General features: G+C 40.4%; 1 protein-coding gene across 9 annotated transcripts in view; it reads left to right on the top strand.

The window, feature by feature from the left end:
- The window catches only part of TMEM132C (transmembrane protein 132C), a 217827-nt gene extending 194508 nt beyond the window's left edge, over window positions 1–23319 (top strand). For 8 of the 9 annotated variants that reach the window (XM_027469968.3, XM_027469966.3, XM_027469970.3 and 5 more), the window contains 4 exons: window positions 6494–6699; window positions 7201–7474; window positions 8528–8719; window positions 20097–23319. In XM_027469968.3, coding sequence (XP_027325769.2) covers window positions 6494–6699; window positions 7201–7474; window positions 8528–8719; window positions 20097–21293 — 1869 coding nt within the window. In that variant the 3' untranslated portion in view covers window positions 21294–23319. The remainder of the gene's footprint in view (window positions 1–6493; window positions 6700–7200; window positions 7475–8527; window positions 8720–20096) is intronic. The other variant, XM_027469967.3, reaches the window with a different exon arrangement.
- Window positions 23320–27117: the final 3798 nt, after the last annotated feature.

Genomic DNA, 27117 nt, shown 5'->3' with positions numbered 1-27117 from the left:
TTCATTTATTATGTTAGTCTTATCAGCGTAGTCTTCATTAATGTATTTACCTTTATGTTTTCCCTCTGAGGGGAGCTTTTGGCTTTGCTTTCCAAGTCACTGAACACAGCACCAGGTGAAGTCATTGGGAGCAAGGGTGGCTCTGGCAAGTCAAGTCACATTGGCAATTAGCAACTCCAGTAATGGATGCTTCCCTTATACAGGCTGATCTACATGTTGCAAAGCTGTAAATATCGTGCCAGAAATCACAGCAGAGGTCTGAAGCTTTAACTCTTACCAGACTTAAACAGTTTAGCATGAAAAAATAAATAGTACAGACCTTGAAGCAGCTTCCATTTTCCAGTGGTAAGTTATTGATTATTCAGGGTTATGCATCCAGGCATTTAAGTATTTCTTATGAAGTTGCCATCACATAATGCTCATGTAGCCTAGGACTTTCTTAATTTATAAAACCATAGTCTCAAAACCTCTTGAATTTAATAGAGAATAATTGCCTTTTTACAGAAAATATTGTTAGAAGAATATTTTAGCACAAATTCTATAACAAGGACACATATTTTAAAAAATCCTAAAGAACCACACAAAAATCTAGTGGGCTGGTTCTCACTGTCTACTATTTTCAATACGATATTATGTAATTGCCAGTATATTCAGTGGATAAGTCATTCTGGTACTCTGTATTTATTAGAGGAATTAATGACTTTTTTTTTCCTTTTTTTTTTTTTTTCTACAAAGCTTAAGCTCCCCGTGTGCTTCAATTGCCCTTCTGGTATGTAAGAGGGATAATACCGAGCTGAAATACTAAGAGTCATCTCTTTGAAAAGTGCTGAGTATCACTATTCTTTCCTAATTATCCCATAAGTTTTCTCATTGAAATTGAGATTCTATTAAGAGGTACTGGAAAAAGCTTTTTGCTCATAGAAGTGCTTTCATAAATATTTAAGCATTTATGTAACCTTTGAATATTTATTACATTTATATTAGTATAACAGACATGGGCAAATGGATTTACACACCAAAATACAAGATTCTGTGCCTTTCCATCCTGATAGGGACATTTATCAGAGAAGCCACTACTCAAGTACTACAGAACTTTTTATATTACATCAAGGATTAATTTGCTTAAAGACACACAACAGTATTTCTTGTCATGTCAAAATTAGACTGAAAAGAATGTGCGACTAAGTCCTAGAGGACAGATTGAAAGCCACATATCACAACTCTGGCCTGGCCAGAACCCTGAGAAGAGAGCTCCTCAGGGCTAGACCTGTACAGAAAAAGGGAATCTGTGCTGTGTCTTGTTGAGAGACAATGTCCTTCAAGAAATCTGTAATCAGAATCAATCATATCAGAATGCAATATTCCTGCTGTTATAGCCCAGATATTATTCTGAGGATTATTCTGAAGTGAAACAGATCTTCTGGCAGCTTGACAATATTTCCAAATGAAATTTGGAACATTGAAGAGTTTTCCACAAACCAGCTGCAGAATCCAGAGTTATGCAGAATTTATAGACTACTGTCTTGATGGAAACTTCCGTGACAAGGGCCCAGCAGTTTCCCTTCTCAAAGGATTATCTAGGAGGAGAGGACACAGCTCTTTTCCCATTTCCCCTACCCCTTCCCATTTCCCCTTCTTGGCCAGCTGAGCACACTGCTGGCTCATATTCAGTTGACTATCAACCAGTACTCCCAGGTCCCTCTGCCTGGCTTGTATAAGAAGCAGTGTGGCCAGCAGGGCTAGGGAAGTGATTGTCCCCCTGTACTCGGCTCTGGTGAGGCTGCACCTCGAGTACTGTGTTCAGTTTTGGGCCCCTCACTACAAGAAGGACATGGAGGTGCTCGAAAGAGTCCAGAGAAGGGCAATGAAGGACATCTGGAAGTTAGTTTGTCCAGCTCCCCTGCTCAAGCAGGTGCAGTTAGAGACATTTGTCCATATCTCTTCATTTCTGTTCTGTTTTAAAATTTTGAGACTTTTTAAACCTCAGGATGTTTAATTAATGGCAAACCACACAGACTTGTTCCTAAGAAACAAGGAACTTGTCTTTCTTTTGAAAGACATTCTCAGCTCTCAGCTTATATTTGACATGGAATTTGTCTTTTGAAAACAATCTGCCTCAACCAGTAGTTGAATGAGATTTCTTAAGAATCTGTAGCAGAATTTAACCAATAAAAGAGGGATATTCTTACAGAATTGTCAACAGCCCCTTTATGGTTGCAGAGCCCAAGGCTGCACATTGTTACATACCTTATGGTGACTTCAGGCAGCTCATGTTGTGGGAGGCTTCTCTTTTCTTGTAGTTCTACAATACAGAGCTCATTGTGGGATAGAGACCTTAGTCTGAAATGAGTAAGTAACGGAAGACCCAGAGGTTTTGCATTTAATTGGTAACTATACTAGGAATCTCAATATTCATCGCAGCTAATTTGTTCATTGCTAGATGGAAAGGAATATTTGCTCCCCAGATCACAAAGTCACATAGTGCCATAGGTAGTGTGATTCAGGAGTGACTTTTTTTTTTTTTCCAGGCAGTAGTTTGCTCTGTCAGCTCAATAAAATGTGATTTGTTGCAGACAGAATCTATCCAAGTCATTTAGAAAGGCAATGGCCTTTGCAACAAAGGGGTACAAAAATATAATGCCAGGAAAAAAAAGAGACAAAGAAGAAACCTCTGGGGAATTGTGCTTAGCCCTGTCTTTTGCTGTCTAACCTCTTTATTTTAGTTTTAATTTGGTGAGAGAAGTTAGAAAAATAGAGAAAAGGGGGAAAGTAGCTGAATGCAGCTTAATAATGAAAGAAACTGCTGCAATAGCATCAGAAAGCTCTTTAAAATGCAAAACTTCTTGCTGATCTGCTATGCAGAATGGAAAAAAACAAAAACAATCACTTAAAGGTGGTGGCTAAGCTTTCCCTTCATCATCTCTCACTTCTTCTGATGCCAAAGATAAGAAGCAGTTTCAGAGAGAAAATGTTTTCATAGCTAAAGCATAAATACTGCAGGAGATGAGAGACAGATAGATCACTGTTCAGTCTCCAGCCTTCCAGGCTCTATCAGAAACTTCCTTAAAGTATTGTGGGCAAGTCTTGTAGATGAGAGATGGTCACTGTACTGTTTGGTGACCTCAGAAGTGATGCAAAACCCTGGAGGAAACACAGGGTTTATGAATGCAGTTTAATAATGAACTTTTCTATTGCAGAGTTTGCATCATGTAAGCCCTACCCTTTTTTGTGAAGGGAGTCTGCTTAGCAAGTTAGATCTTCCATCATGAATTAGATGCTGAGATACTACTCCCCTCTGCCTTTATTCCCCTGTACAGCACAAGCTGGGAAGCCCAATGCCTTTCTTTGTAAAAAGCAATCAATGTTACTTCAAGAACAATGGGTACCTGAAGGCACAAAAGTTAAAATGCATGCAGTAATACAATATAAGCTTTGCTCGTCCTGTACTCGTTCTGTGCTACATCTTTATCAGAAATAAAGGAACAGAAGAAAAGCATGTGTAAGGACATTAGAAATGCTTGTACTTGGTGAAAAGAGTAATGTTTTTCTTGATGCAAGTCATAAAGACCTGCCACTGTTGCTGATGCATGTCCAGTACTAAATATTAACCTGTAACAATTTTAAGGGCTGCTTGGTAGCTACAGCAGCCACTTCCTTAGGATGCTGTATGTATTTGTTTAGCCATTTGTTTGTCACATACCCATGAAGGCATATAGCAGCTTTATAAATGCAGATGGAGATTGGATCTTAGCCCAGAACCATTTAGGAATTGCAGTTTTGCTGCTATTGTTATTGTATTTTTTCCCTGACAGCTGCATTTGTTCTGTTACTGACAATGTTGGGCTTTAGATGATATTAACTTGTACACCTAGACCAGACCTGGTCAGTCTGAAGTTGAATATGTTACCAGGAATCTTTATATCAGTATGTGCATGTGGTTTACAGTGTGAATAAATAAGAAGCTTCTACAACTAACTCAGAAGGCTCATGCATTTGCCTTCGGGATCAGCTCCATATAAATGAACAGGACTGAACCAGTTTCAGAATTGTAATGGTTGCTACTCCAAGTGAAGTTAAATTAGATCTTAGTGACCAGCCTCCCAAAAAATTCTGCTCAAAGAAAGGTAGGGCTAAGGAAAGAAGAGCTATATCTGAAGCTGCTTTCTCAAATGTTCTGGTGTCTTCCCCTCCAGGCACACCACTTCCCATTTGGCACTAGAAGTTGTTCTGTGCTCCAGGCACAGCACTGACTCTTGCTGACCAGGGCTCCCTGGGCTGCATTGCTTACACTTGTGGGGGAGAGTTGAAATGACTTTTCTGAGACCATAGAGGAAGACAAAAATTAGAATCTGTATCAGCCAGGACTTCCTTGTACTTTCATCAAGAGTGTTGCGGAATAGGTAACATTCATTTGTACTATATTGTTTAGATGTGAATTGCTTTTAACCTCAGCCGTCCTCCAACTGCTTTCAACTTCAGTTGAAAATTTGATCTAGGATTCTTCCTAGACTCTCCATCTCTGTTGAAGAGACATTGGCACCTGCAGGGAGAAGGGGAGTAATGCTGCTGAGTGTTGAGAGAGTCACCCACTGGCCGTTCCAGTTTCCATGCAACTGAGACAGCAGCCAGACTTCTGTTCAACATTGGCAGCTCAAATATGGGAGCTGAATGCAATATGTCCTTGTGCTCTAAGCAGAAATGACTCTGTGATCAGGCAGTCAAGGCTGTACCTCCTGACACGTGGCCCTTGCTTGCCTCTTCAGTAGTTATTTTAGTGAGAAACACTTTCATGATGCTTCCTCTTCCGGAGTGAAGCTGATGCAATGGCACCAGAGAAAGCAAGAGCAGCAAATTTACGGCAGGGTTCTGAGTCACTCTGCTGTATTATATAATACATCATGCACCTCTGCTGCATAGTGCTTTTAGGTTAGATCAAACAGCCTAGTGTGAACAAAGTCCATTTCTGTATTGCCATTCAAGTTGCCTTGTAAAAATACAGCATGCCATTTGTATTGATAAAATGAAGGAATTTCTGCCACCTTCAGACTTTTAAATCTATCTTAGGTGGTCTGAGGGAGAAGCCCAGACAAACAGGTGGGTCTTCTATTGTAGTATGTAGCACTGTTTTCAGCATCCAGAGACAGCATAACCCTCTTAGGGAGTCATAGAAATGTTTGTATTATGTTCTCTGAAGTTTCTTCTTGCAGTCTTACCATCAAATATTTTACCAGAATATGAGAAGTGCTTAAACCTGACAAACAATACAAAGTGGGATGTGTATGTCAAGCTGAGAACAATTTAGCTCCTGTATCATGGTCACAGAGGACACCTATCTTTTTTATTAGTGTGAGGACATGAACATTTCCAGCAAACAACCTTCGTTTGAATACAGTGGTATGGGGAAGGGGAGTGGGGATAAAAGGCAACAGATGATGTTATAAATGTATGTTCAGGTGGGGAGACACATTGCCACCACTGACAATACTCATTATGGGTGATGAAATACAATTCTGATGGATGGGAGCAAGAACAGGAGTTGAAGAGATTTGCTGGGTTTACTGTTAATATCTGCAGACATACCAGCTCATTTAGTAATGTAACAGCTCCCATTGCTAGCCAGTTAATATATGATTAATGTGCCACAGGATTTCCCGAGACATTTATGACACCTTTAGGAATAGATATGACAATGACTTTATTACATGGAGTCATTTCATACTATTTGCATCCCTCTTAATGATTTATATATTTGGGAGTGATTTTATCACTGGTACTCAGCAAGGTAACAAATGAGAAAACTCAATGGTCTGTAAATTACAATATTGATTAAAGAAGCAATTACTGATATAACTCTTACATGACTATGATAATGCTTGCTTATATTTCAGGACAATATTTACATGTTAATGATAAATCTAATGCAGTGTTTAGAAATACTTTACAGCTTTAGCCAAAATGAAAACTTTTATAAACAGATAAAGTTTATTGTGGAGGGGAGGAGTAGGATTCTGTTATTCCTCAATGGCAAAATCCGTTACAGAGCCAGCTTTGTGTTGAAGACTGAAAGCAGTCTCACCTCCTGCTGAAGGTCAAAACTCATTTGGTAGAGTTTTGGTTTGCTGCTTACCTCCACTGAGACCTGTTATGGTTTGTTGGGTTCCTCCTGGCCAAGCTGTGAAGGAACTGTGCTCATTATAAACTCCACAGCACTGTGATCAGCTAGTGGCTCACTGCAAAGGAAACAGACAATCAAACACCAGTTTCGTAACTGATATCCAGTTTTTAGGCATCTCCAGCACAATTGCGCCTCTTGGATCAATGAAGGATTTGCATGTTCAGCTGCTCCCATTGTAAAAAGCTGTCATTTTCATGCATTAAGAGATGGGAGTGTTTTTTGTTTCTTTCGGGGGTTTGAGATGCCAGGGTTACAGTTCAAACCTGTTTTGTCTCAGCAAATACCATCTCTTTTTTCTCTCTTTCCCCCTCACCTTAGGTTTCTGACAGATGTGACTATGTTTATGTCAATGGTAAAGAAATGAAAGGCAAGGTGAACGCACTCGTGAATTTCACCTACCAGTATCTGAGTGCTCCTCTGCAAATCACAGTCTGGGTTCCACGCCTACCTCTTCAGATCGACATTTCAGACACAGAACTGAGCCAAATAAAAGGCTGGCGAGTCCCCGTTGTTTCCAACAAAAGGTGGGTTTGAGATGCTCAATTTCTTGAGTGTTTTTGTGAAATAATAGAGTGGATTTTAACTCACAGAAAGAACAGCTTCAGCACCTGCACCCACATTGCAGTTTCCTTGCAGTTGTTTCCTTGAGGAACAGCAGCTCTGGAATCCTCAGCTCTGCACTGGCCATCTGCAGATACATGTATAATAAAGGTTTTAAAGTCTGGGGGGGTTCTGTTTGTGTGAGTGTGTCTGTCATGTGCAACAGAGATCAATGTGGTGCAACAGTAACTGTTGTTGCTCAGACATTGGAGCTTAGATGAAGAGGTGGTACAGTCCAATTCTATGGTCCTTCATCATACTAAGTAGCCATGAATCAACAGAGGTCCTAAGACAACAGAAGGGTGGTCTTAATAACTTAAGGTAGTGCTCTCTATTAGCACTTTAGTGTTAGTTTTCACTAGTGTTCTTGAAAATGTGTTTTGTTTTGTTTTGTTCTTTTAACACTTTATTTTTTATTGAAAAAGACTCACCAGAGACAGTGATGATGAGGATGAAGATGAACGGAAAGGAAGAGGATGCACTCTCCAGTACCAGCATGCCATGGTGCGAGTCCTGACACAGTTTGTAGCTGAGGATTCCAGCCCTTGGGGTCAGCTGAGCTACCTGCTGGGCTCCGACTGGCAGTTTGACATTACAGACCTGGTGGTGGATTTTATGAAACTGGAGGAACCTCACATTGCCAAGCTGCAGGAAGGCAGGATTTTGATCGGACGGGAAGTAGGAATGACAACAATGCAGGTACTGTGTTCTGGACTGCTACATTCTGCCACTCCCATAGAGAATCTATGTACTGGCATAAAATCTAGTACAGTGTTCTGCTATCTTGAAACTGGATAAATTTCCATTACATTCCAGTGACCTTTTAGAGTGTCACACACAGCATTAACCCAGGGACATTCATCCAAGCTAGTGCTCGTTGAGACATGCAGCATGGTCAGAAGTGGGATACCATACAGCCTTCAGAGACTTTTAAGAAAGGCGGCAACTGCAGGCTCAGTGAGAAGTTAGAGCTCTCGTTCCTTATGGATGCAGGCTGCCACCAATCATCTGATAGGCACCATTTTAACTTTATGACACAGAAATCTTTAGATAATGCTGATTTGCTTTTGACGTATTTAAGCATTAACTCAGGAAACAAAAATACAACCTGGTTAATAACCCTTAAAGACTGATAGTGGATGTTGATGACACCATTTCCCAGTTCTGCCCCAGCTGCACAAAATCTGAATAAAGCTAGTCTATCCAATATGATATGGATATGGTGGAGAAGAAACTTAGTGCATGAACTAGCTGCCCTAAGACCCCATAAGGACTGAAATATGGCTGTCAGTTTCATTAACAGGAAACACTTCCTACTGCCTTGATGTTCCATTAGGAACGGCAAAGATAGAGAAATGAGAATTTTCAAGCAAAGAAGTGAAGGGCAAATCCTAAATGTCTCTAACCTCCCTTTTAAATGTTTGAGAGGTAAGTCTGATGAGCTCGTCCATATTGGGACCCAGAGTAACAGAAGACAGTTTTGAATCAACTCTTTTAGTGAAGTGATTCAAATAACACAACAGAGGCAGCATACATGTAGTTCTCAGTACTGGCTGCAGTGTTCTCAGCCATACGCTCTGTATTGAATGCTTTTTTCCCACCCTTCACATGAAATCAGACCGTCTTTGCAGTATGCTTGTCTGCTTCTCCTATGCATAAGATTTTGGGGACAAGAAGGAATGATGGCCTTAAGAAATGTTATTTTAAATTATCAGCATTTTTCTAAATTGATTCTTTCGTGTTTCTCAAAAGGTTTTGTCTCCTCTGTCTGACTCCATCCTGGCAGAGAAGACAGTGACTGTTCTAGATGACAAAGTGACCATAACAGACCTTGGAGTCCAACTGGTGGCAGGGCTTTCACTCTTTCTTCAGCTAAGCGCAGCAAGTAATCAGGCTATTGTGGCTACAACCATTGCTCAAGAACTACTTCATACTCCTAAGCAGGTAGTGTACACTCCAGTTTTTACTGTTGTTTCTTTTTGGTATGGGACAATGTTTTATCAAAGTGAATTATAGATGACTTAATTATATATTTCAGTAACAAGTTTAAGACATGTCTATGGTGATTGCTGTTCTCTAGAGTTACTCTAGAATTTTCTTCTAAGTTCTTCCCTTCAAATATGGACTTAATCCACAGTAAAAATTCTGGCTATACTACAGTTTGTATTATTTACATTTTTAGTACCCTTTCTTTAAATGATGCCACATCTGTTATTTTTGCAACACAGTCTCTGGACAGAGATTTCTGTTAGCTCTATAAGCGTGCCCTTGTTTTCCATGCCGGAGAGCTCAGAGCTCTGTGTTTCACAACAATTTAATATTTTGAAGAGCTATAAAATAGAGGAAGAAGAACACCAAATACATTTCTTTTACCTCCTGGAGTCACAGCAGACTGCCAGGCTTCCCTGTCCTTTTATTTTTCAGGTGGATTTTGGGGAGTTCATCATTCAGTTCATTAGGGTGTCATTATGCTGATCCTACTTAATTTAAGCCAGCAAATTTCCATCTCTGTAAAAGGAGGCTTTCAAGCAACATGTTTTAGGTCACAACCCTTATGGAAAAGAGGACTGGGGAACAACAGCAGATCGAGACAAACAGTCATTTGGGAACAGGTTAAAAACAAGGGTCAGTAGCAGGGGAACAAGCTGTATGTTCATTGCTCTTTCAGTCAGTTGATTTGAAGAGTGGGACTGGGGACCATGGGGACCATGCAATTAACTCTGTCCACAGCTACTCCTCTCACAGAAACTGTATTTTATCTCACAGAGATAGGGAGAGATTTCAAGTCAAGTTTTTGGCCCATTTTCATGATTATTGCTACCTAATTTTCTGGAACATAAAAATAAGTTAGATTGTTTTATAACTTAGTGACCGGAAAATGTCCAAACTAGAAGGACATGCTGCCCACCTGTTCAATTTACTGCATCCTGTAAACATAAGAAACTTATGTAATTAACCCATTTATACCCTTTCTCCAGGGCTTAGAAACCACTTCTCACATATTGTCTTCAGACAAAGATGGTAGAAACAAAAGCTAAAGCACGCCTCACCCAATTGTATTATGTAGACAGAACAACATTTCTCCTGCAGCATCATTGGAAGCATCATGGCTCTGAGTGCAGATAAAAGAGCTTGTGAATCTGGAAAGGTTGCACAGATATATCATCAGCTACTCAGATTTATATCTAATTTGTTCTGAGTATGCAAACATATTTATCAAAAACAGTTTATGACGTGTTAAGACACAACATTTCAGTAGTGTACAACATGACGTCTACTGCCTGAGCCTACAGAGAGCACTACTGGATTGTGCTTATTAAAGATACTGACTGTAAAGCAGGAGGCAAAAGAAAATCAATCACCTTTTTCTCAGTAAAAGAAAATTAAAATCTCTTAAAATCTGGAAAAATCGGGAATTAGGCTCTGTTAGAAGGCAGTGGAGAAAAAAAAAAAAAAAAAAAAAAAAAAAAAACAGTAATAATAATCCAAGACAAAACAAATAACAGTAATAATAATCTGGTATGCCCAGAGGAAATTTGGTTGCTTACCAGGCATCCCAAATCAGTCAGTTTTCCCACTACTTCCATGTATGGCATCTTCTGTCCCAGTTTCCTGCAAACATACACACACCGGCATGTTCTTGTGGAATCCCACTTCAGTCACTGCCTCTCCTTCCAGCTGCTCCAGTCTGGAGCCTTCCATCCACACTACCTCTGCCTGCCCACCACCTCCTCTTCACCAGAGGAAAGAGAAGTGTCCTGCTGCTGCTTCAGCTTTTTCTTTCATTTGCAGTTTGAATGCAGGATATAACATTTAAGTCACTTGCCTTTAGAATTAATGCAAATGCAGTAATGCTTATGACTAAATTTAACAAGAAGTAATTAATGAATTTAGAGTATGCCAGCTGAGATCCTTAGTGAACTGGAATTTCAGAAGGTGAGTGCTGAGTGCTTTCTGAAAATCAAGCCCTTTTGAAAGAGGTTTTTTTCAGAGGTGCAGCCCAGAACTAAGCATGCATTTGAATATTGCAAGGACTTCATTATTTATGTGTGTCAATTCCTTTCGCAGAGGTTTACAAAATAACCCAAATAACTCATGTAAACCTTACAGATGAAGCTGAAAAACAAAATAACAGTAAAGACAGCTGAAGGTTTAATTTTTCTCAGGAATTATTGTAAGTCTCAACATTATTATATGGAAAAAAATAATTATTATTTGAATATTTTCCTTGGTTACGCTTTAACATCTTCAGTATCCAAACCTCAACATAGATTAGCAAAGTCCTTGGGTAACTGATACTCTGGCAGGCATAATATTGTCCCTAGCAGATTTAGCAGTACGTCTGTATAGTGCAATGGAAGGCATAAAGCATTTATACAGGTGTTATTACAGATCCTTCAATACCATAAGAATTAATTTAGTATTTTAGCTGTGACTTTCAGTGAATATAATGACTAGATTAGTTCCTTGATCATAATGACCGCACCATTTCTGCATAAGTAGGCCAAGGCAGCCAAAGCATGAGTCCTGAAAAGTTGGCAGTTTTTCCAAATATTTAGCAATCCAAAGAGGATAAGTCAAAGTTTTTTTTATTTTAGATGACTAAAGTTAGATATATCTATCTATATTTTGGCAACTCATAACCTGAGGTCACCTTGAGTGATGCTGAGTCCATGCCTCCTTTCCTTGAGATCAGGGGGTCATCTTTGGTGCTAAAAGTGGATCGATTATTTAGGTGCCTAAAAATAAATGCAGGTTAAACAACTTCTAAATATCAAAGCTGAAATATCTTCTGAAAATTTGGAAACATTCTATTTTTAGTGGCCATCTGCTCAGGTAGGAAAGCTGTTCCATTTGCCTTGCAGACCATTGGTAAAATAAACATTACCATCTTAAAGCTTTATTCCAAATGTAAATAAAATAAAATCTTAAGTGTTTAGGTCATTTCTGATCTGAATGAGCTTCAAGGCCTCTTACATTTCAGCTGGCTCTGCAGAGCTGACTCACAGTCATATCATAGTTTTTTCGTCACTGTAGGATATTGCATGTGGTCTGATGGACCAAAATGGGAGGAGAAAAACTAAAATTAAAAGGAAAGCCTTTAATAAATAGCTGTGTGTATTAATGTATGTCTCAGTGCTACTGGAAAATTCAAGACATTTTCTTAAGGAAAAAAAAAGCGATGTTAGCACTTGCTAAAGGCCAAGTTCTTCTCCTTCATATGTGTAGCTCCTGTTGACACCAGTGACAAGACCCAACACTGTGAGGTCAGCTATAACCTCAGGGAACATCCTCCGAAATGTCAGCTGTCCTCTGACAGAAGGCGAAGATACTCAGCGCCACCTGAATGAGGACGACAAGCTGGAGTTACTTACACCTTTCTGCCCCTTGGATTGACACAATACTATCCTGGTTTAGCTTATGTCCTTCATGCAAACTAGTTCTGGGAGTTCACTGACATCTCACAGTTTTGAGATACATATCAATATTACATACTGAGAGTATTTTTATGGTATGGTTTCATTACCCCATTCTAATAATATAAATTACTCTTAAATTAGATTTCTATCTTCCTTAAACAGAGCAATGTAATGGCACATGAATATGACAAAGGAAATAGACAGCATGGGAAAGAGAAAGGATGTGTAGTTAGATAAGAATCTGAATTCTTCCCTTGCAAATACAAGCAAATTCCCACTGGAAAGGAATCTCACATTAGCAGATTGGACAAAAAGGAAAAAAAGAAATACACAGTAGGGGAATGCATTTTTTGAATTAAGATCTGAGTGTTGGCTGCCTTTCATTTTCACATCATAACAATCAAGTCCAATTTTTACTGCACAAGCCACAGGCTTAAAAATAAATGCATATGTAATTCTTTGATATTTCATGTGATAAAATAGCCCGGGAAACCCATTTCAGCATTCAAGTCCCCAGATAAAACAATCAGAGCTGGCGTAATAGAGGCAGCTGAGAACAGTGTTCCTTTTCCTTTTTTAGGGAGGAATGTTTTCTACAGAGCCATTCTGCTCTCTCTTTCTTTCCTTTGGTGTCCTGCCTCACTTCAAGACTACTGCAGCTAACTGCAGCAATTTAGGGCTTATTCACAACTACTTTTATTTGTGCTTTGGTGAATAAAGATCATTAAAAGGGTTCTTAATTCTGCGCATGAAATGAAATGAAACATAGTGATCAGTCCTCTCATACATATTTCTAAGCAGCAGAATTCTCTCAAATGCGATCAGTCCTACACATTTTACTCACCTAATTTTTGCTTGATGTACACAGGGTATCATGCCCTGGTATCAAGCTGATCCCAGCTTTTTTTGAGCAAGTACTGAAGGACACTTTATAATCACAATCTTTCATAGTAAAAGGTTTCTAGTGATGCTGACTGTGATGCCACAGATGGGCTCAGTGGAACATAGTAAGATACGCAGTCTTTCAAGGGTTTTATAAGGCTTTAGAGGGCAAAATAATCATCACTATGGCTCCCAGATTTTCATAGGCAGCCTGTGCAAGTGCCGGCACTGCAGGACTCACTAGATTTCTGACTAATATGCTTTGTGCTGATCTTCCAAACCAGCTCTGCTTCCCGCATTCAGGTTGCCTTTTGGAGAGTGAGCCTGATTGTTTTTACTAGGTGGAACAGACACAGACAGCAAACAGTGGTGTTTGTGGTCAGCTCTCACAGGGGAGTTTGAAGCATTCCAGATCAAGCAGAACAGAGCTCCTTGGGGATTGCTGGTTTCCATTAGTGTCACGTTACTTATTTATCCTGGAAATTTCCCCCTAGTTTTATCCTCCTAAATATAACATGGATAATAAAAGATAACAATATTAATAGAAAGCAAAATGCAAGCTTATCCAAGAAGACTTATCAAGTGGCATCTTTGGACTGATGAACAGCAATGTAATTCAGGGCCAGAAAAGGTGTTGAAGGTGCAGTGGATCATGAAAAACAGGTAAACTTATGCTTATGTGGTCTGTAGCTATAACTGGAGTTGAGAAGGTGAACAGCAAAAGCACAAGGGAAAATGTAGAAAAAATGTATCCTGATAAAAGTGGTTTTTTTATGTGCTTAGGGAAATCATGGTATTTGGTAATCAACAGTGGTGGTGTAAAGCAGTTTCTTCATCTCTTCCAGATTGGATTGTTCTGTCATTAATGTGATCTAATGTACAGTATCTGCCTCACTTCACATCATCACAGTCACCATATAAATCATTCTGTTCTCTAAGAGACACTGACACTGATGTGTGGTTGTGGTTCATTGTTCATAGAGTGCAATTGAGTATTCGTGTGTACACCTAAGTGAAAGAGAGGGGAAAAGTAGAGGAAAGAAAAGAGAGAGAATCCCTCAAACTATTTGTTTATGCTTAATAATTAATGAACACAAGCATTTGTCACTTCATTGTTGAGGGCATCAGACTGGGGGCAGCAGCTTAGTCGGTAAGAAGGCTCCAATCCATCTTCGTTTGCTGATAGTAATTGGAGGACCTTGTCAGAGATTCGGAGGGGATTTATTGATGTGATATGTAGGATTTGCAGAAACAAATCTTTGAAGGACATGGTACTAAATCATTTCTTTTTTCTGTCTTTTTTTCTTTTCAGCTTTTCAGAATTTATAATCATTTGGGAATTTTACTTACTTCCCCTGTCTTCAGCTCCCCTTTAACGATGTGAATGAGAGGAGCTATCTTTTGCCAAGTGGAATATTTGAGCTGATGCAATGTATTTTGGCAGGATTTGAGATTCTGTCCCTCTTCCTCCTTCCCCCTCCCCTTTTAATTAACATAACATAAACATGACAGTGTTGTCTTGTGTTGTGTTGTGCTGTGTTATGTTATGTTGTGTTGTGTTGGAAAGAAATTGGTTCTTCCTAACCAAAAAAGGTCTCTTGGAGATAAAAATAATTCAGTGCTGGCTGAAAATAAAAGCTGGGATATTGTATACCCCTGTTATCTATAGTAAATCACGTGTGTCTGCAAATCTCAGCTAACTGCCATTTTGTTCTTTTCTACCTCTGCTTCATAAAACTAAGTGTTCAGGTTAATGAAGGAATTGTGGACAGAATAAAAGTTGTTTTAAAGTTGACTGCAAATTTGTCAAATTCTAGCAATTTGGATGAAATTTTCCATCTGGCTACCTCTTAATCTGAAAGGTACTTGAAGACTGGTAAAACAGAAAGGAGTCAAGACAGGAAAACCAACCAGGGATGTTGATAACTTGAAGAGAACAGCAAAGAAGAATATATTGCTTCTTGTACATCTTCCTCCCTAGTGTGGACAGAGACTTCAGATCCCACAGAGCTTCACTTCTATCACCAGTAGAACCAATAAAACCTACTTGCACAGTAAGGTCATAACCAAATGTGGAGCTCTGCAACACTAGGTATGCTATTTGGCTGTAAAGGAATACACAAAGGATTTAGCAATGTGAATAATCCCCATTTAGAGACAGGAAATAATGGAAGTCCACAGCTGAGCAGAGAGGAGGCACAGGCCTTATAGTTTCTGATACTGACTGTATAAAACTCTTCACTCATTTCTTCATTCTGCTCTCTCAAAAAAAAAAAAAAAAAAAAAAAAAGGTACAACTGATAGGCAATGCCAATCCTATTGCAACATATAGTTGTAATGACGCTGGTGTTTTTGTCTTACATAGGTTGATGAAAAATACATGTATCTTAGTTACCTCTGTCATAGTGCATAAGGCTGCCCTCCATCTCTAGGGAGAAGGAAAGCAACAGGGATTTGAATTACTAGGGGAGATACATCTTTTTCTCTCTACACATATCCATAGGGGAAAAAAAAAATCCTTTATTTTCCCATGGATGGGTTTGTTCTGCTGTAGATTTCTATGATGTAAATATCAGCTGTGCCTTGGCTGTTCAGCCATTGCTCAGTTGCTTCTCTAATGGAAGATCAGCTGTTTTAATTTCCTAATGCATTTCACCCTTTCCAGTTCTTGAGCTACTCTGGCTCCATTTCAGCTCTTTGAATCACCAAGAACTTTGCCTGCTTCCTTGTTGTGCCACACCTTATTTTCTTTCTTCCAGTCCCTCAGGAACTTGCTGATAGCACTTCGGAAATCAAATATTCAGTATAGTCCAGCCTTCTGCACAGCTAAATGCCCCTTGCTGTTTCCAATGAAAAGCTTTAAATTTAACTAAAAGGGTTGTGATTCCTTTTGTCTATAGCCATAGCATAACAAATTGCAACCAATTTGCTAAATTTGCCAAAATTTGCTAATGAGTTGACAGGGCTGATAGATAGGGCTTTAAACTAGAAGGGCATAAACCAGGCATGCCAGTGATGAGCTAAGGGATGGTGCACTAGAATCAGAGGACTGTGTGCCGGTGAGGTCCTTCAGTCAGCTCCACAAGGTGCTGCATGTAGGGAGGTGCGTTTGAAGTGCTTCTACGCAAACTCACGCAGTATGAGGAATAAAATGGATGAGCTAGAAGTCTTGGCCCAGTTCCGCAGCTATGACATCACCAGCATAAGTGAAACCTGGTGGCATGAGTCCTGTGGCTGATGTGCTGCAATAGATGGTTACAGGCTCTTCACGAGGGACAGGCAGAGTAGGCGAAGTGGTGAGGTGGCAATGTATGTGAAGCATGGGCTGGACTGTGTGGAACTTCAAGTTGGCGATGGCAAAGTTGAGAGTCTCTGGGTAAGGATTAAGGGACGAACAGATAAAGGGGATGTCATTGTGGGAGTCTATTACAGACCACCAGGCCAGGACTACAATGCCAATGAATTATTCTTTGCAGAACTACGAGATGCCTCGAGATCAACTCCCTTTGTCCTTATGGGGGATTTCAACTTGCCAGACGTCAACTGGGATCACCACACGGCTGGCATGAGCAAGTCCAGGAGGTCTGTAAAGCACCAAGATGATAACTTCTTGGTGCAGGTGCTAAGGGAGCCAACTAGGAAAGGTGCCCTCCTAGATCTGTTGCTGGAGAACAGAGAGGGTCTTGTGCGAGATGTGGCAATTGGCAGCTTTCTCGGTCATAGTGACCATGAAGTGGTTGAGTTTAGAATTTCTGGCAATGGAAGGAAAACTGCCACCAAAACTTCAGCCCTGGATATGGGGAAAGCAGACTTCAGACTGCTCAGGGAACTAGTCAACAAGGTCCCCTGGAAAACTGCTTTTGAAAGCATTGGTGTCCATCAGTGCTTTAAGCACTGCCTCCCAAAAGCACAAGATCAGGTGATTTCAAAATATTGGAAGTCAGGCAAGTGGGGCAGGAGGCCGGCCTGGCTGACCAGGGCTCTTCTACTGGAGCTTAGGCAAAAAAAAGAAAGTGTATGGCTGTTGGAAGACAGGTTAGGTGATGAGGAAGGAATATAGGGATGCTGTTCATGTTTCTAGGGAGAAAATTTGTGTGGCCAAAGCCCAACTAGAGTTGAAGTTGGCCATGTCTGTGAGAGACAATAAAAAAGATTTTTTTAGATATGTGAACAGAAAAAGGAGGACCAAAGAAAACATATGTCCGCTACTTGATGGGGAAGGTCTCCTCACAGACAATGACATAGGCAAGGCAGAGACATTTAATGCCTTCTTCGCCTTTGTCTTCAGCACTGATGATGGGCTTCAGGACCCAGGGTACTCTGAGCGGGAGGACCATGATGATGGGAATGACAAACTCCCAACTGACCCTGAATACGTGCGGGATTTGCTGCTCCGCCTGGATCCGTACAAGTCCATCGGTCCAGATGGGATTCATCCCAGAGTGCTTAAAGAGATGCCTGATGTCATCACGGGACCTCTCTCAATTATTTTTCGATGACCTTGGGAATCTGGAGAGGTCCCAGTAGGCTGGAAGCTGGCAAATGTTGTGCCAGTTTTCAAGAAGGGTAAGAAGACCCTAGCAATTACAGGCCTGTCAGTCTCACATCAGTGCCTGGTAAAATTATGGAGAAGTTGATTCTTGAAGTTATTGAAGCACATCTGGGGGTCCCCCCAGCCCAAACCAACATGGGTTCATGAAGGGTAGGTCCTGCCTAACAAATTTGATTTCCTTTTATGACAAGATCACCCATCTAGTTGATCAAGGGAAACCAGCTGATGTGATCTTTTTGGACTTCAGCAAAGCTTTTGACACGGTTTCCCATAGGATCCTACTGGACAAAACATCCATCATACAACTTAACATAAACATCATCCGATGGGTGAGCAATTGGCTGACAAGCAGGGCCCAAAGGGTTGTGGTAAATGGGGCCACATCTGGCTGGCGGATGGTCACTAGTGAGGTCCTTCAAGACTCCATTTTAGAGCCAGTCCTCTTCAATGTTTTTATAAATGATTTGGATGTAGGACTAGAAGGTGTTCTGAGCAAATTTGCTGAAGACACCAAACTTGGAGGAGTTGTGGACTCGAATGGGGGTGGAAAGGCCTTGCAGAGAGACCTGGACATATTGAAGGGCTGGGCGATCACCAACTGCATGAAGTTTAACAAGAGCAAGTGCCGGGTCCTGCACCTGGGATGGGGAAACCCTGGCTTTAAATACAGACTGGGCGATGAGATGCTGGAGAGCAGCCCAGCAGAGAGGGATCTAGGGGTTGTGGTTGACAGCAAGTGAATATGAGCCAGCAGTGTGCCCTGGCAGCCAGGAGGGCCAACCATATCCTGAGGTACATTAAGCACAGCATCGCTAGTCGGTCGAGAGAGGTGATTGTCCTGCTATACTCTGCGCTGGTGCAGTCTCACCTCGGGTACTGTGTGCAGTTGAGCACCACAGTACAAAAAGGACATGAAACTGTTGGAGAATGTTCAGAGGAGGGTGACAAAGATGGTGAAGGGCCTATAGGGGAAGATGTATGAGGAGTGACTGAGGTCACTAGGTATGTTCAACCTGGAGAAGAGGAGGCTGAGGGGGAACCTCATCATGGTCTACAACTTCCTCGCAAGGGGGAGTGGAGAGGCAGGTGACCTATTCTCTGTAAACAACAGTGATAGGACCTGTGGGAATGGTGTTAAGCTGAGGCAGGGAAGTCTAGGGTTGACATCAGGAAGAGGTTCTTCACCAAGAGGGTGGTTGCACACTGGAACAGGCTCCCCAGTGAAGTAGTCACTGCACCAAGCCTGTCTGAATTTAAGAAGTGATTGGACTGTGCACTTAGTCACATGGTCTGAACTTTTGGGCAGACCTGTGTGGTGCCAGGAGTTGGACTTGATGATCCTTATGGGTCCCTTCCAACTCGGGATATTCTCTGTTTCTATGATTCTATTGGAAACCATATTGGGTTGTAAATTTGTACTATGACTGGACGTTAACAGGGTGGCCATGTTTTTCCCTGATGGTGATTTTCAGCCCAGTTGTTCTGATGTACCCAAGTGTAAATTTATTAGGGCCATCTGTGGTTTAAGACTGGTGAAGAAAACTTTTCTGTGTGAAGTTGCACTCCAGCAATCTGCCTGCATGTCTTCTAGCTAAACAGGCAAGACATAGAGGAAATGCAAAAAATAAAGAAATCTCCTGCAAAGAAAGCTACTGAGACGTAGAGAAGTAAATATCTGTATCATCTGGATGGGATTCAAATGGCAAAGAGATGACCTCTAGCTTTGTATGTGCTTCTAATGATGATTTCTAACAGTGCTACCTGCAGAGAACAAAGACAGTCCAATTAAATCAAAGCCATTTGTGCTGTTATCATAGAGCTCATACCAGAATCCCCATCCTCCTCTCCTTGAAACAGAAATGCGATGGAGTTTTCAATTATTTCAAGGATAAAGTGTGTTTTATTTAAAATAAACCTTTCTCCTGCAAAATAGCAATTGTTCCATGAGTCTTTTTCTTTCATGTGAATCTTTTGCTCTAACCATTTCCAAAACAGTCTGGTAGCTCTTTATCCTTGCTAAGATTTTTATGCATTGTTTAATTTGACAGCTCCCTATGACACCTGAGCATGGGCAACATGAGGAAATTAAGTGTTCTGTCAAGTGCCTCTAGTAATTTTTCTGTTTTGTTTCTCCCAGGTTTTGTATGACTGGAATGTCTTGCTTTCTTTATAATCATGTAAATTGTAGCTTGTTAATGAATACTTTGTTATTTCGGACATCTCATATCAATTATTTCATATGTTCTTTTGCAAAATATTTGCAGGAAGGGTAGCAGTGGAATGTTAGTGAAAAATGTGACCAATTTTCTGCCCCATCAGCTGAAGCTTGGTTTGCTTTAAATGCAGTCCAGAGACATTGTCTCCCATTTCCTCCAGCTGCTGTTCAGAGCTGAGCGATCAATAAGCTGCAGTGGCTTTAGCTGTTCTATTTAAGATCATGTCTTTAACCATACCCCTCTTCTTTCAGGAAGCTGTGGTAAGCACCTGGATTCAGTTCAGTGACAGCTCTGTTACTCCGCTGGACATTTATGACCCTAAGGACTTCTCTCTTTCTGCCATGTCATTAGATGAAGCTGTTGTCTCAATCCACCAGAACGCTGCCTCGAAATGGCCAGTTGTAGCAGCGGAAGGTGAAGGTCAGGGCACATTAATCAAGGTAGACATGATGATTTCTGAAGCCTGCCAAAAGTCCAAGAGGAAAAGTATCCTGGCTGTGGGAAATGGCAACGTCAAAGTTAAGTTTGGCCAGAATGATGCAGACTCTGACCCAGGTGGAGATTACGATGCTGATGAGATTGAAAACCATGCTAGCGACCGGCGGCACAAAGTGTCCGATCAGGAACGGTATGGCCAGGATGGACGATATTATGGTAGCTCTTCAGCAGAGCGAGAGGAAAGTGCCATCAGGAAAGTCAGCACCACAGCAAAATCTGTAATAAAAAATAAAGTGATGAAAAACAACAGACTGGATGGTGGCAAACTCTCAGATGACAGCCAGCTGCAGAACATTCCCATAGATTTCACCAACTTCCCTGCTCAAGTAGACCTCCCAAAAGGCAGTGCAGGCATGGAGGAAAACGATTTGGTGCAGGCACCCAGAGGCCTTAGCGATTTGGAGATCGGGATGTATGCTCTGCTAGGGGTCTTCTGCCTGGCAATTCTAGTCTTCCTAATAAACTGTGCGACATTTGCACTTAAGTACCGCCACAAGCAGGTTCTGGTGGAAGGACAGGCCACCATGACCCATTCCCATGACTGGGTCTGGCTGGGAAATGAAGCAGAACTGCTGGAGAACACAGCAGATGCATCATCTCAGCAGGATGAGCACACAACCATTATTGACCGAGGGACAGGTTGCGAGGAGAGCAACCAGCTCCTCAATGGCAGTGCTCAGAACATTCAGAGCCAGGTTCACAGGCATGCTGACTCAGGGGACAAGCTTGTAACGGAACAGAAATCCGAACCTTTACATTCGCCAACATCTAAACGGAAGCGGGTAAAATTCACAACATTCACTACCATCCCACCTGACGATGGTTGTCCTACTGTCAATTCAATCCTAAGTAGCAATGATGATGACATTAAATGGGTGTGCCAGGATATGGACCTGGGGGACTCCAAAGAGATAAGAAATTACATGGAGAAGTTCAAAGACAAAGTGTAGCTCCTGGCTGTTTTTTGGGGGGTTTAACCACACCTTGATGCCTTCAGTTCTACAATATATATTGGGAGAGAAGAGGGAAAGGGGAAGGAGTCACCAGGAGAAATGATGAGGCAGTTTTTGTAATCAGGGAGAGAAATTTGCCAAACTGTCCATGGTTATTTTTTTTTTCATTTAAGTTTTTCACTTTCTTTTGTTTTTCCAACAGCTATTCTGCTATTCACGGATTTAAGAAGTGAAACATAAATAGCAGAAAGGAACAAGGAAACGGTATGACCAATATAATGAACTGGGCAAGGTGAGGTTGTGAAAATATATTTTATGGCTCATAGAAACAATAATGATACTAATGTTTCAAAGTACCAAAACTATTCAGGAAAAAAAATAAAAAAGAGAGAAAGAATATAAGAGCATGAAAAGAATAAGCAAGAAACAAACAATGACTTGTTTGTGTTACTAATAGAACATCCCAATTTTGGACACATGACCAGTACGGAGACTTTTTAGACTGGTATTCAGGCTGGTTCTTTCTCTTCCTTCATTTGAAGTGAAGATGTGTCTTTGGTATTGAATATGAAGGAGAAAGAAATTACCAGGTATTTTTATTTTTACTTTTCTGATTGTCTTGTAAGTTGAAACAGTATAATTTTCCCTTTCATAATATTCTTCTAAATATTTTAAAATCAGGAAAAAATTCAACCCAGTAAGTTCACAGTGGACCAATAATATTATATTTCTAAGTTAGCTATAAAAAATCTGCTGTCATTTAAAGAATTCAGAGGACAAAATATCGACTAATTATCTCCATGTGGCATCTCTTCTGAAAGCAAAAGCCTCACTTGTTTCATCCTAGCTAAAAATATGTTCTCTTTGGAAGGAGCATTCTTTTTACTTCAGGTTTGGATTGTTTGTTTCATTGTTTGTTTTAAATTTCCACAACCAAAGTTCTTGTGTTTCACCAAGGGAAGAAAGTGCTGGTTTATGTTAGTATGTTGAAGTAATAACCAATGGAAGTGCCCCCTGATGCATTTTAAGTGTACCTGGAATGAACACCATGCAGGTCAAATATGTACAGTCTGGATTTTTATTTTTTTTTCCAAGTCCATTAATTCATGATTTCATTCTATAATCTCTGTTTATTCCAACATCACCAGCTCTCACCAAACTGAAGCTAGAGGAATGGACTTTAGGACACAGATTGTCCTCAGACTTGCATTTCCTTGTGCTGGGAGAGCTGGCCTCTGGACAGACTGTTGGGAGGGGGGAAATGTTACTGAAGGAAGATCAAGAAATAACTGCAATTTTTATTTTATTTTATGTTATTTTATTGACATTAGACCACCTAAGACTGAACATTTTAGACTAGATCGTATAGCTATTGTTTTTTATTAAAAAGAAAGAAAGAAAGAAAGAAAGAAAGAAAGAAAGAAAGAAAGAAAGAAAGAAAGAAAGAAAGAAAGAAAGAAAGAAAGAAAGAAAGAAAGAAAGAAAGAAAGAAAGAAAGAAAGAAAGAAAGAAAGAAAGAAAGAAAACCATAATACAAACCCAGCCATGAATCTAAAGAAAATACAAAATAGAACCATAAGTTCATTGTGTAAACTGGCAGAACTACATTGACTCAGTGCCAGTTTGCACCAACGGAAGATGCAGATCAAAATCTATACATTGAGGAAACCACTGACAAATTAAAACCTTCTGTAACTCCAAGGAAGATGGTATGTCCAACTATCCAACCTTTTGGAAAGCAGTGTTATTTCTTGATTGTTAGCCAGAAGCACTTGCATAGTCTTGTCTTCATTCATGTATTTTATTATTATTATTATTATTTTAATTACTAAATTCAGTATTCTGTTGTTTTGTTGTTGTTGTTGTTGTTTATTTCTTGGACAAAATCAATCCTGCCACACAGTAATATAGATGGACATTTTAACAAAATAAGCCTAGTATGTATTGTAGACTGAAAGAATGTAATATTTATTTATACATGTTATACAAACTGTAATTAAAATGCTTTACATGGCTTGACAAATTAACCTCTCTTTTCTGAGGGGAGAGGACTGTTTTTGTCATTTCTGTGTTGGAGTACTGCATCTACTACCTAACAGCTGAAAAAAAAAATTAAGGCACTTTCTGAAGAGAGGAGAATAGAGATGTATGAAAGTTCTTCACTGCTCTGACCCTTCCTTTGTGAACCGCTTCCCCTTCCCACCCAACATGTGATGATGAGGATGGATGGCAGGAGAAGATAGAAGTCAGGCACAGTTCATGGCAGTGTCAGTATTAATCTTGCTCAACTTCATGCCTACTATCAGCATGAGCAACTCCAGGACTCTAGCTTCTGATGTGTGCAACTTTCATGCAGCCCAGCCATAATTAATTATGTTGCTTCTCTGATTGATACAGTAGGTTCAGATGAAAGCAAGTTTCACTGAATCACAAGTGACATATACAAAGCACCCCATATCCCAATGGACCCCAAGCTACTTCATAAGCTAAACACAGCAATGCATCAGCCACACCTCAGGGATCAGTATATCTGAGTATATTCTGGGAGAATGCAAGGGCCTCTCTGGTGAAAAAGACATTTACAGTGCAGAGCTGCAAAATACAACAGGAGAGGAACAAGAAAGATATATGGAACAAAAATAATACACCGTGGTAATACAGACACACACAGTGCAATTGTTCAAAATGCATTTTTAAGGCTGTTAATGTGCTGAGCAGCTCTTGTTACAGCATGCCTGAAGGATGGCATCTCCAATAACTGAGCACTCCTGAGCACTTTCTGGGATACAGATACAGTACTGATGGGGAGGAAGGGAATTGGTTGCTAATTCTTTATTTCTAGTCCATACACCCTTTCTTTGCTTTTGGCAGCTGAGATTTTATAGGATCGGAAGAGGAAAAAGATATCTCTATCCAACATAACAAACAATTGGCTACTGAGAAAAAAAAACTTATGAGGTGAATTTATCGTTCTCTGCATGTTAGTGATGACGTGCATGTTTGTTTGCTTGTTTTATCTTGTTATCTCATTGTATTGACTAGGAAAAGTGTTTCACAGTGAATGAATACATTATTCCTAATTCACTTCCTCTCCAAAACCTCAAGCATTTTTTTTCAAGAAATAGAAACACATCTTTATTGAAATTAAGGGGAGGGGAAAATCAGTTTCCCATGGGAAACTATTTTGCAATTCCTTTTCAAAACAGTATGTAAACTTTTGTCGAAAGACTCATTCCTGTATTAATGCAGCTCACATTGGACTCAACACTCCCAAAGAGAGAACAGAGCTCTTCTATTATGAGTAGGAAAGTTATGGGTTATTTATTACTTCAGCTTAGATAATCACCATTGTTTCCTTCTTGTTTATTGACTGTGTGTATAGCTTTCTGTTTGCTTTTCATATTTATACTTAGGCAGTTTGTTTGAAATAACTCCCCTTCAGGAAAAAAAATATCTATATATATAGAGAGAGAGAGAGAGATATTTAATATAGAGCGATGGTCATTGTGTCATTGACCAACACGCAAATGATGCCTTGTTGGGAGCTGAATTTGACTGATGAGTAGCCATGTGTCAATTCTGAGTGACAATATTCTGTCATGATACATTAGAAAATGTAGTCTCCACAGAGTCCTTCTGCAGCAGGCGGTTTCAGGGCTTGCACACGTGGAGCCCACTGAGTGCAGCCTGTAACACCACATTGGATGTTGGCCATTCACAAACACATCTGGCATTTTACATGCATTGCATATTGCCATGGATATTTGTTGCATTTCTGACTTACTCTTTATCTTTTCTGTGCCATAATAATTACTTTGTAAACAGTGACAATCACATGTAACTGCCCACATGAGCACATGCAAGGCCAGGAGGAGAGGCTTAAGCAGGAGTTTTGTTGGGCTGCTGGACTCAGGGCAGACAGTGCAGCCACTTTCCCAAAGCTGACTGAAATGGAAAAACATTACTGAAGAACTTGAAATGTTTTTCTCTGGTGTTTTTTGTTTGTTTGTTTGTTTGTTTTCCAACACATGCCTGTTATTGATGTCTTTTAGTTCCTGAGTTATCAACTAATGGACTTCAGCTAACCTCCATGTTGGCAACACAATGGGGTCTAAGGCTGTAAAAGGAAGACACGTGGCATACAGCCTGTCATAATATCACATCTTACTATAACGAAAAAGAAGAACCCCTGCTCCAGGTTCTGTACTACATATGCAGTAACAATTGAAATATGGAAAATATGTTCGGACAGGGCATGATGTGTTTAACAGAAGGGCCATGTGATATGAGGCTTGTGATGGTTGAGAGGGGGAAGCACTCAGGAAGTCCCAAGATCCCACTTCAAATCTTTTCTTAGTCACAACTACAGCATTTCTCTCTAGATCTACACCTGCTGTAAATCTCTGTCTCCACTGAAGCCATCTGGTACAGGCATGTTAACTGACACCAGCCAGGAGTCTGGACTTTTGATTTAATGTATATGAGTAGTCCTTAACTATTTAGGAAAAGAATTTTAAAGACATTTTGCCATATGATATAACTGACTTGGTGTGTTTTGCAGCACAAGGGGTTTGTTTTCCCCTATCATGAAAGTGGAAAGATGTGAAGCTAATGGCAGTGCTCTGGAGGCTTGGGCAATGACTGCTTCTCCTGGCAAAGCCTGCTCTCTTTGGCAGCAGCAGAAATTTCTTCACGTGTCTTGATATTTCCTTTACTACCACCAACCAGCCTGGATGCTGTTTCAAAAGAAACATAGAAAACATCTTCTGCTTGCAGCAGCCTGCTGCCTATGTCTAGATGGGTTGAGTTGCAGCAGTGGTGATGAAGGACTTGGGGTGCTGATGGTTTATTCTCTCCCACAAGTGTTAAACTTCAAAGGAAAAAGTACTTTTGTATCTGAGTGGTGGTGACTTTGAGAAGGGCTGGTTCGCTGTGCTCTTTGTAGGTCTGAAGCCCAGAGGAACCCTAGGGGAGGCCATTTATTTTGACTCCTGTAACTTGTGGCTGAACAGAAGCATGTCTTCAAAATCACTCAATCTTTGCAAGGAACAGGGAAGATAGGCTATATTTCAAGAGACAATGGAAAGGAGGAAAGGATTAAAACAAAACAAAACAAAAACAAACAACAACAAAAAAAACTTATACCTACCAAGACATTTATTTTTTTCTGAAGTTATATATAAAACATGGTGCTTCAGAGCCAGAAAATAAATAAATAAATAAATTTAAATTTGTCTTCCACTGACCAAAAATACCATCAAAGTCCAACTCTGACTGAGCCCCCATAAATGATCATCTCAGCAGGGAGGAAACCAACAGGCTGTGAAATATCATTTATTTGAGAAATTCACATTGGGTCAAATGCCAGGATTTACATTTCTTAAGCTTTGTCGTACCACAGTTACAAAGGCACTGGGATCGGGCACAGAGAGCCTCTCTGAACATCACTCCTGGCAATGTGCCTTCCTTGCCAGATGAGGGAATCTATAAGTGCCAGGGGTGCATGGCTGCAAAGATAACATGCTGCAAGGTACATTTTCCTGTCAAGGAGCCAAGGTGGAAATTCATTAATAATAATTTGCACTTAGAGGAGAGCCTTTCATCAGAGAAGCTCAGTGACTTACAATTGTTGGGAAAGGGTGAAGGTGTGAGCAGGCTGAAGGAGGCCTATTTTTTTTTCAAATGAGACAACACCCAGTGAACGCATTCCCATTTTCAGGGTGCAGGAGCTCAGCTGCATCTGTACAAGGTCTAGACTTGTGTGCCCCGTGAAGGTAATTAGTAAAATCACCTGATGCAGGCATTAACAAGGAGCCTAGCC

This window comes from Anas platyrhynchos, chromosome 16 (genome assembly GCF_047663525.1).
Source record: "Anas platyrhynchos isolate ZD024472 breed Pekin duck chromosome 16, IASCAAS_PekinDuck_T2T, whole genome shotgun sequence".
In the NCBI taxonomy this organism is placed as follows: Eukaryota; Metazoa; Chordata; class Aves; order Anseriformes; family Anatidae; genus Anas; species Anas platyrhynchos.
Note: the sequence above shows the minus strand (reverse complement) of the source record. Positions and strands in the feature narration are given on the sequence as shown.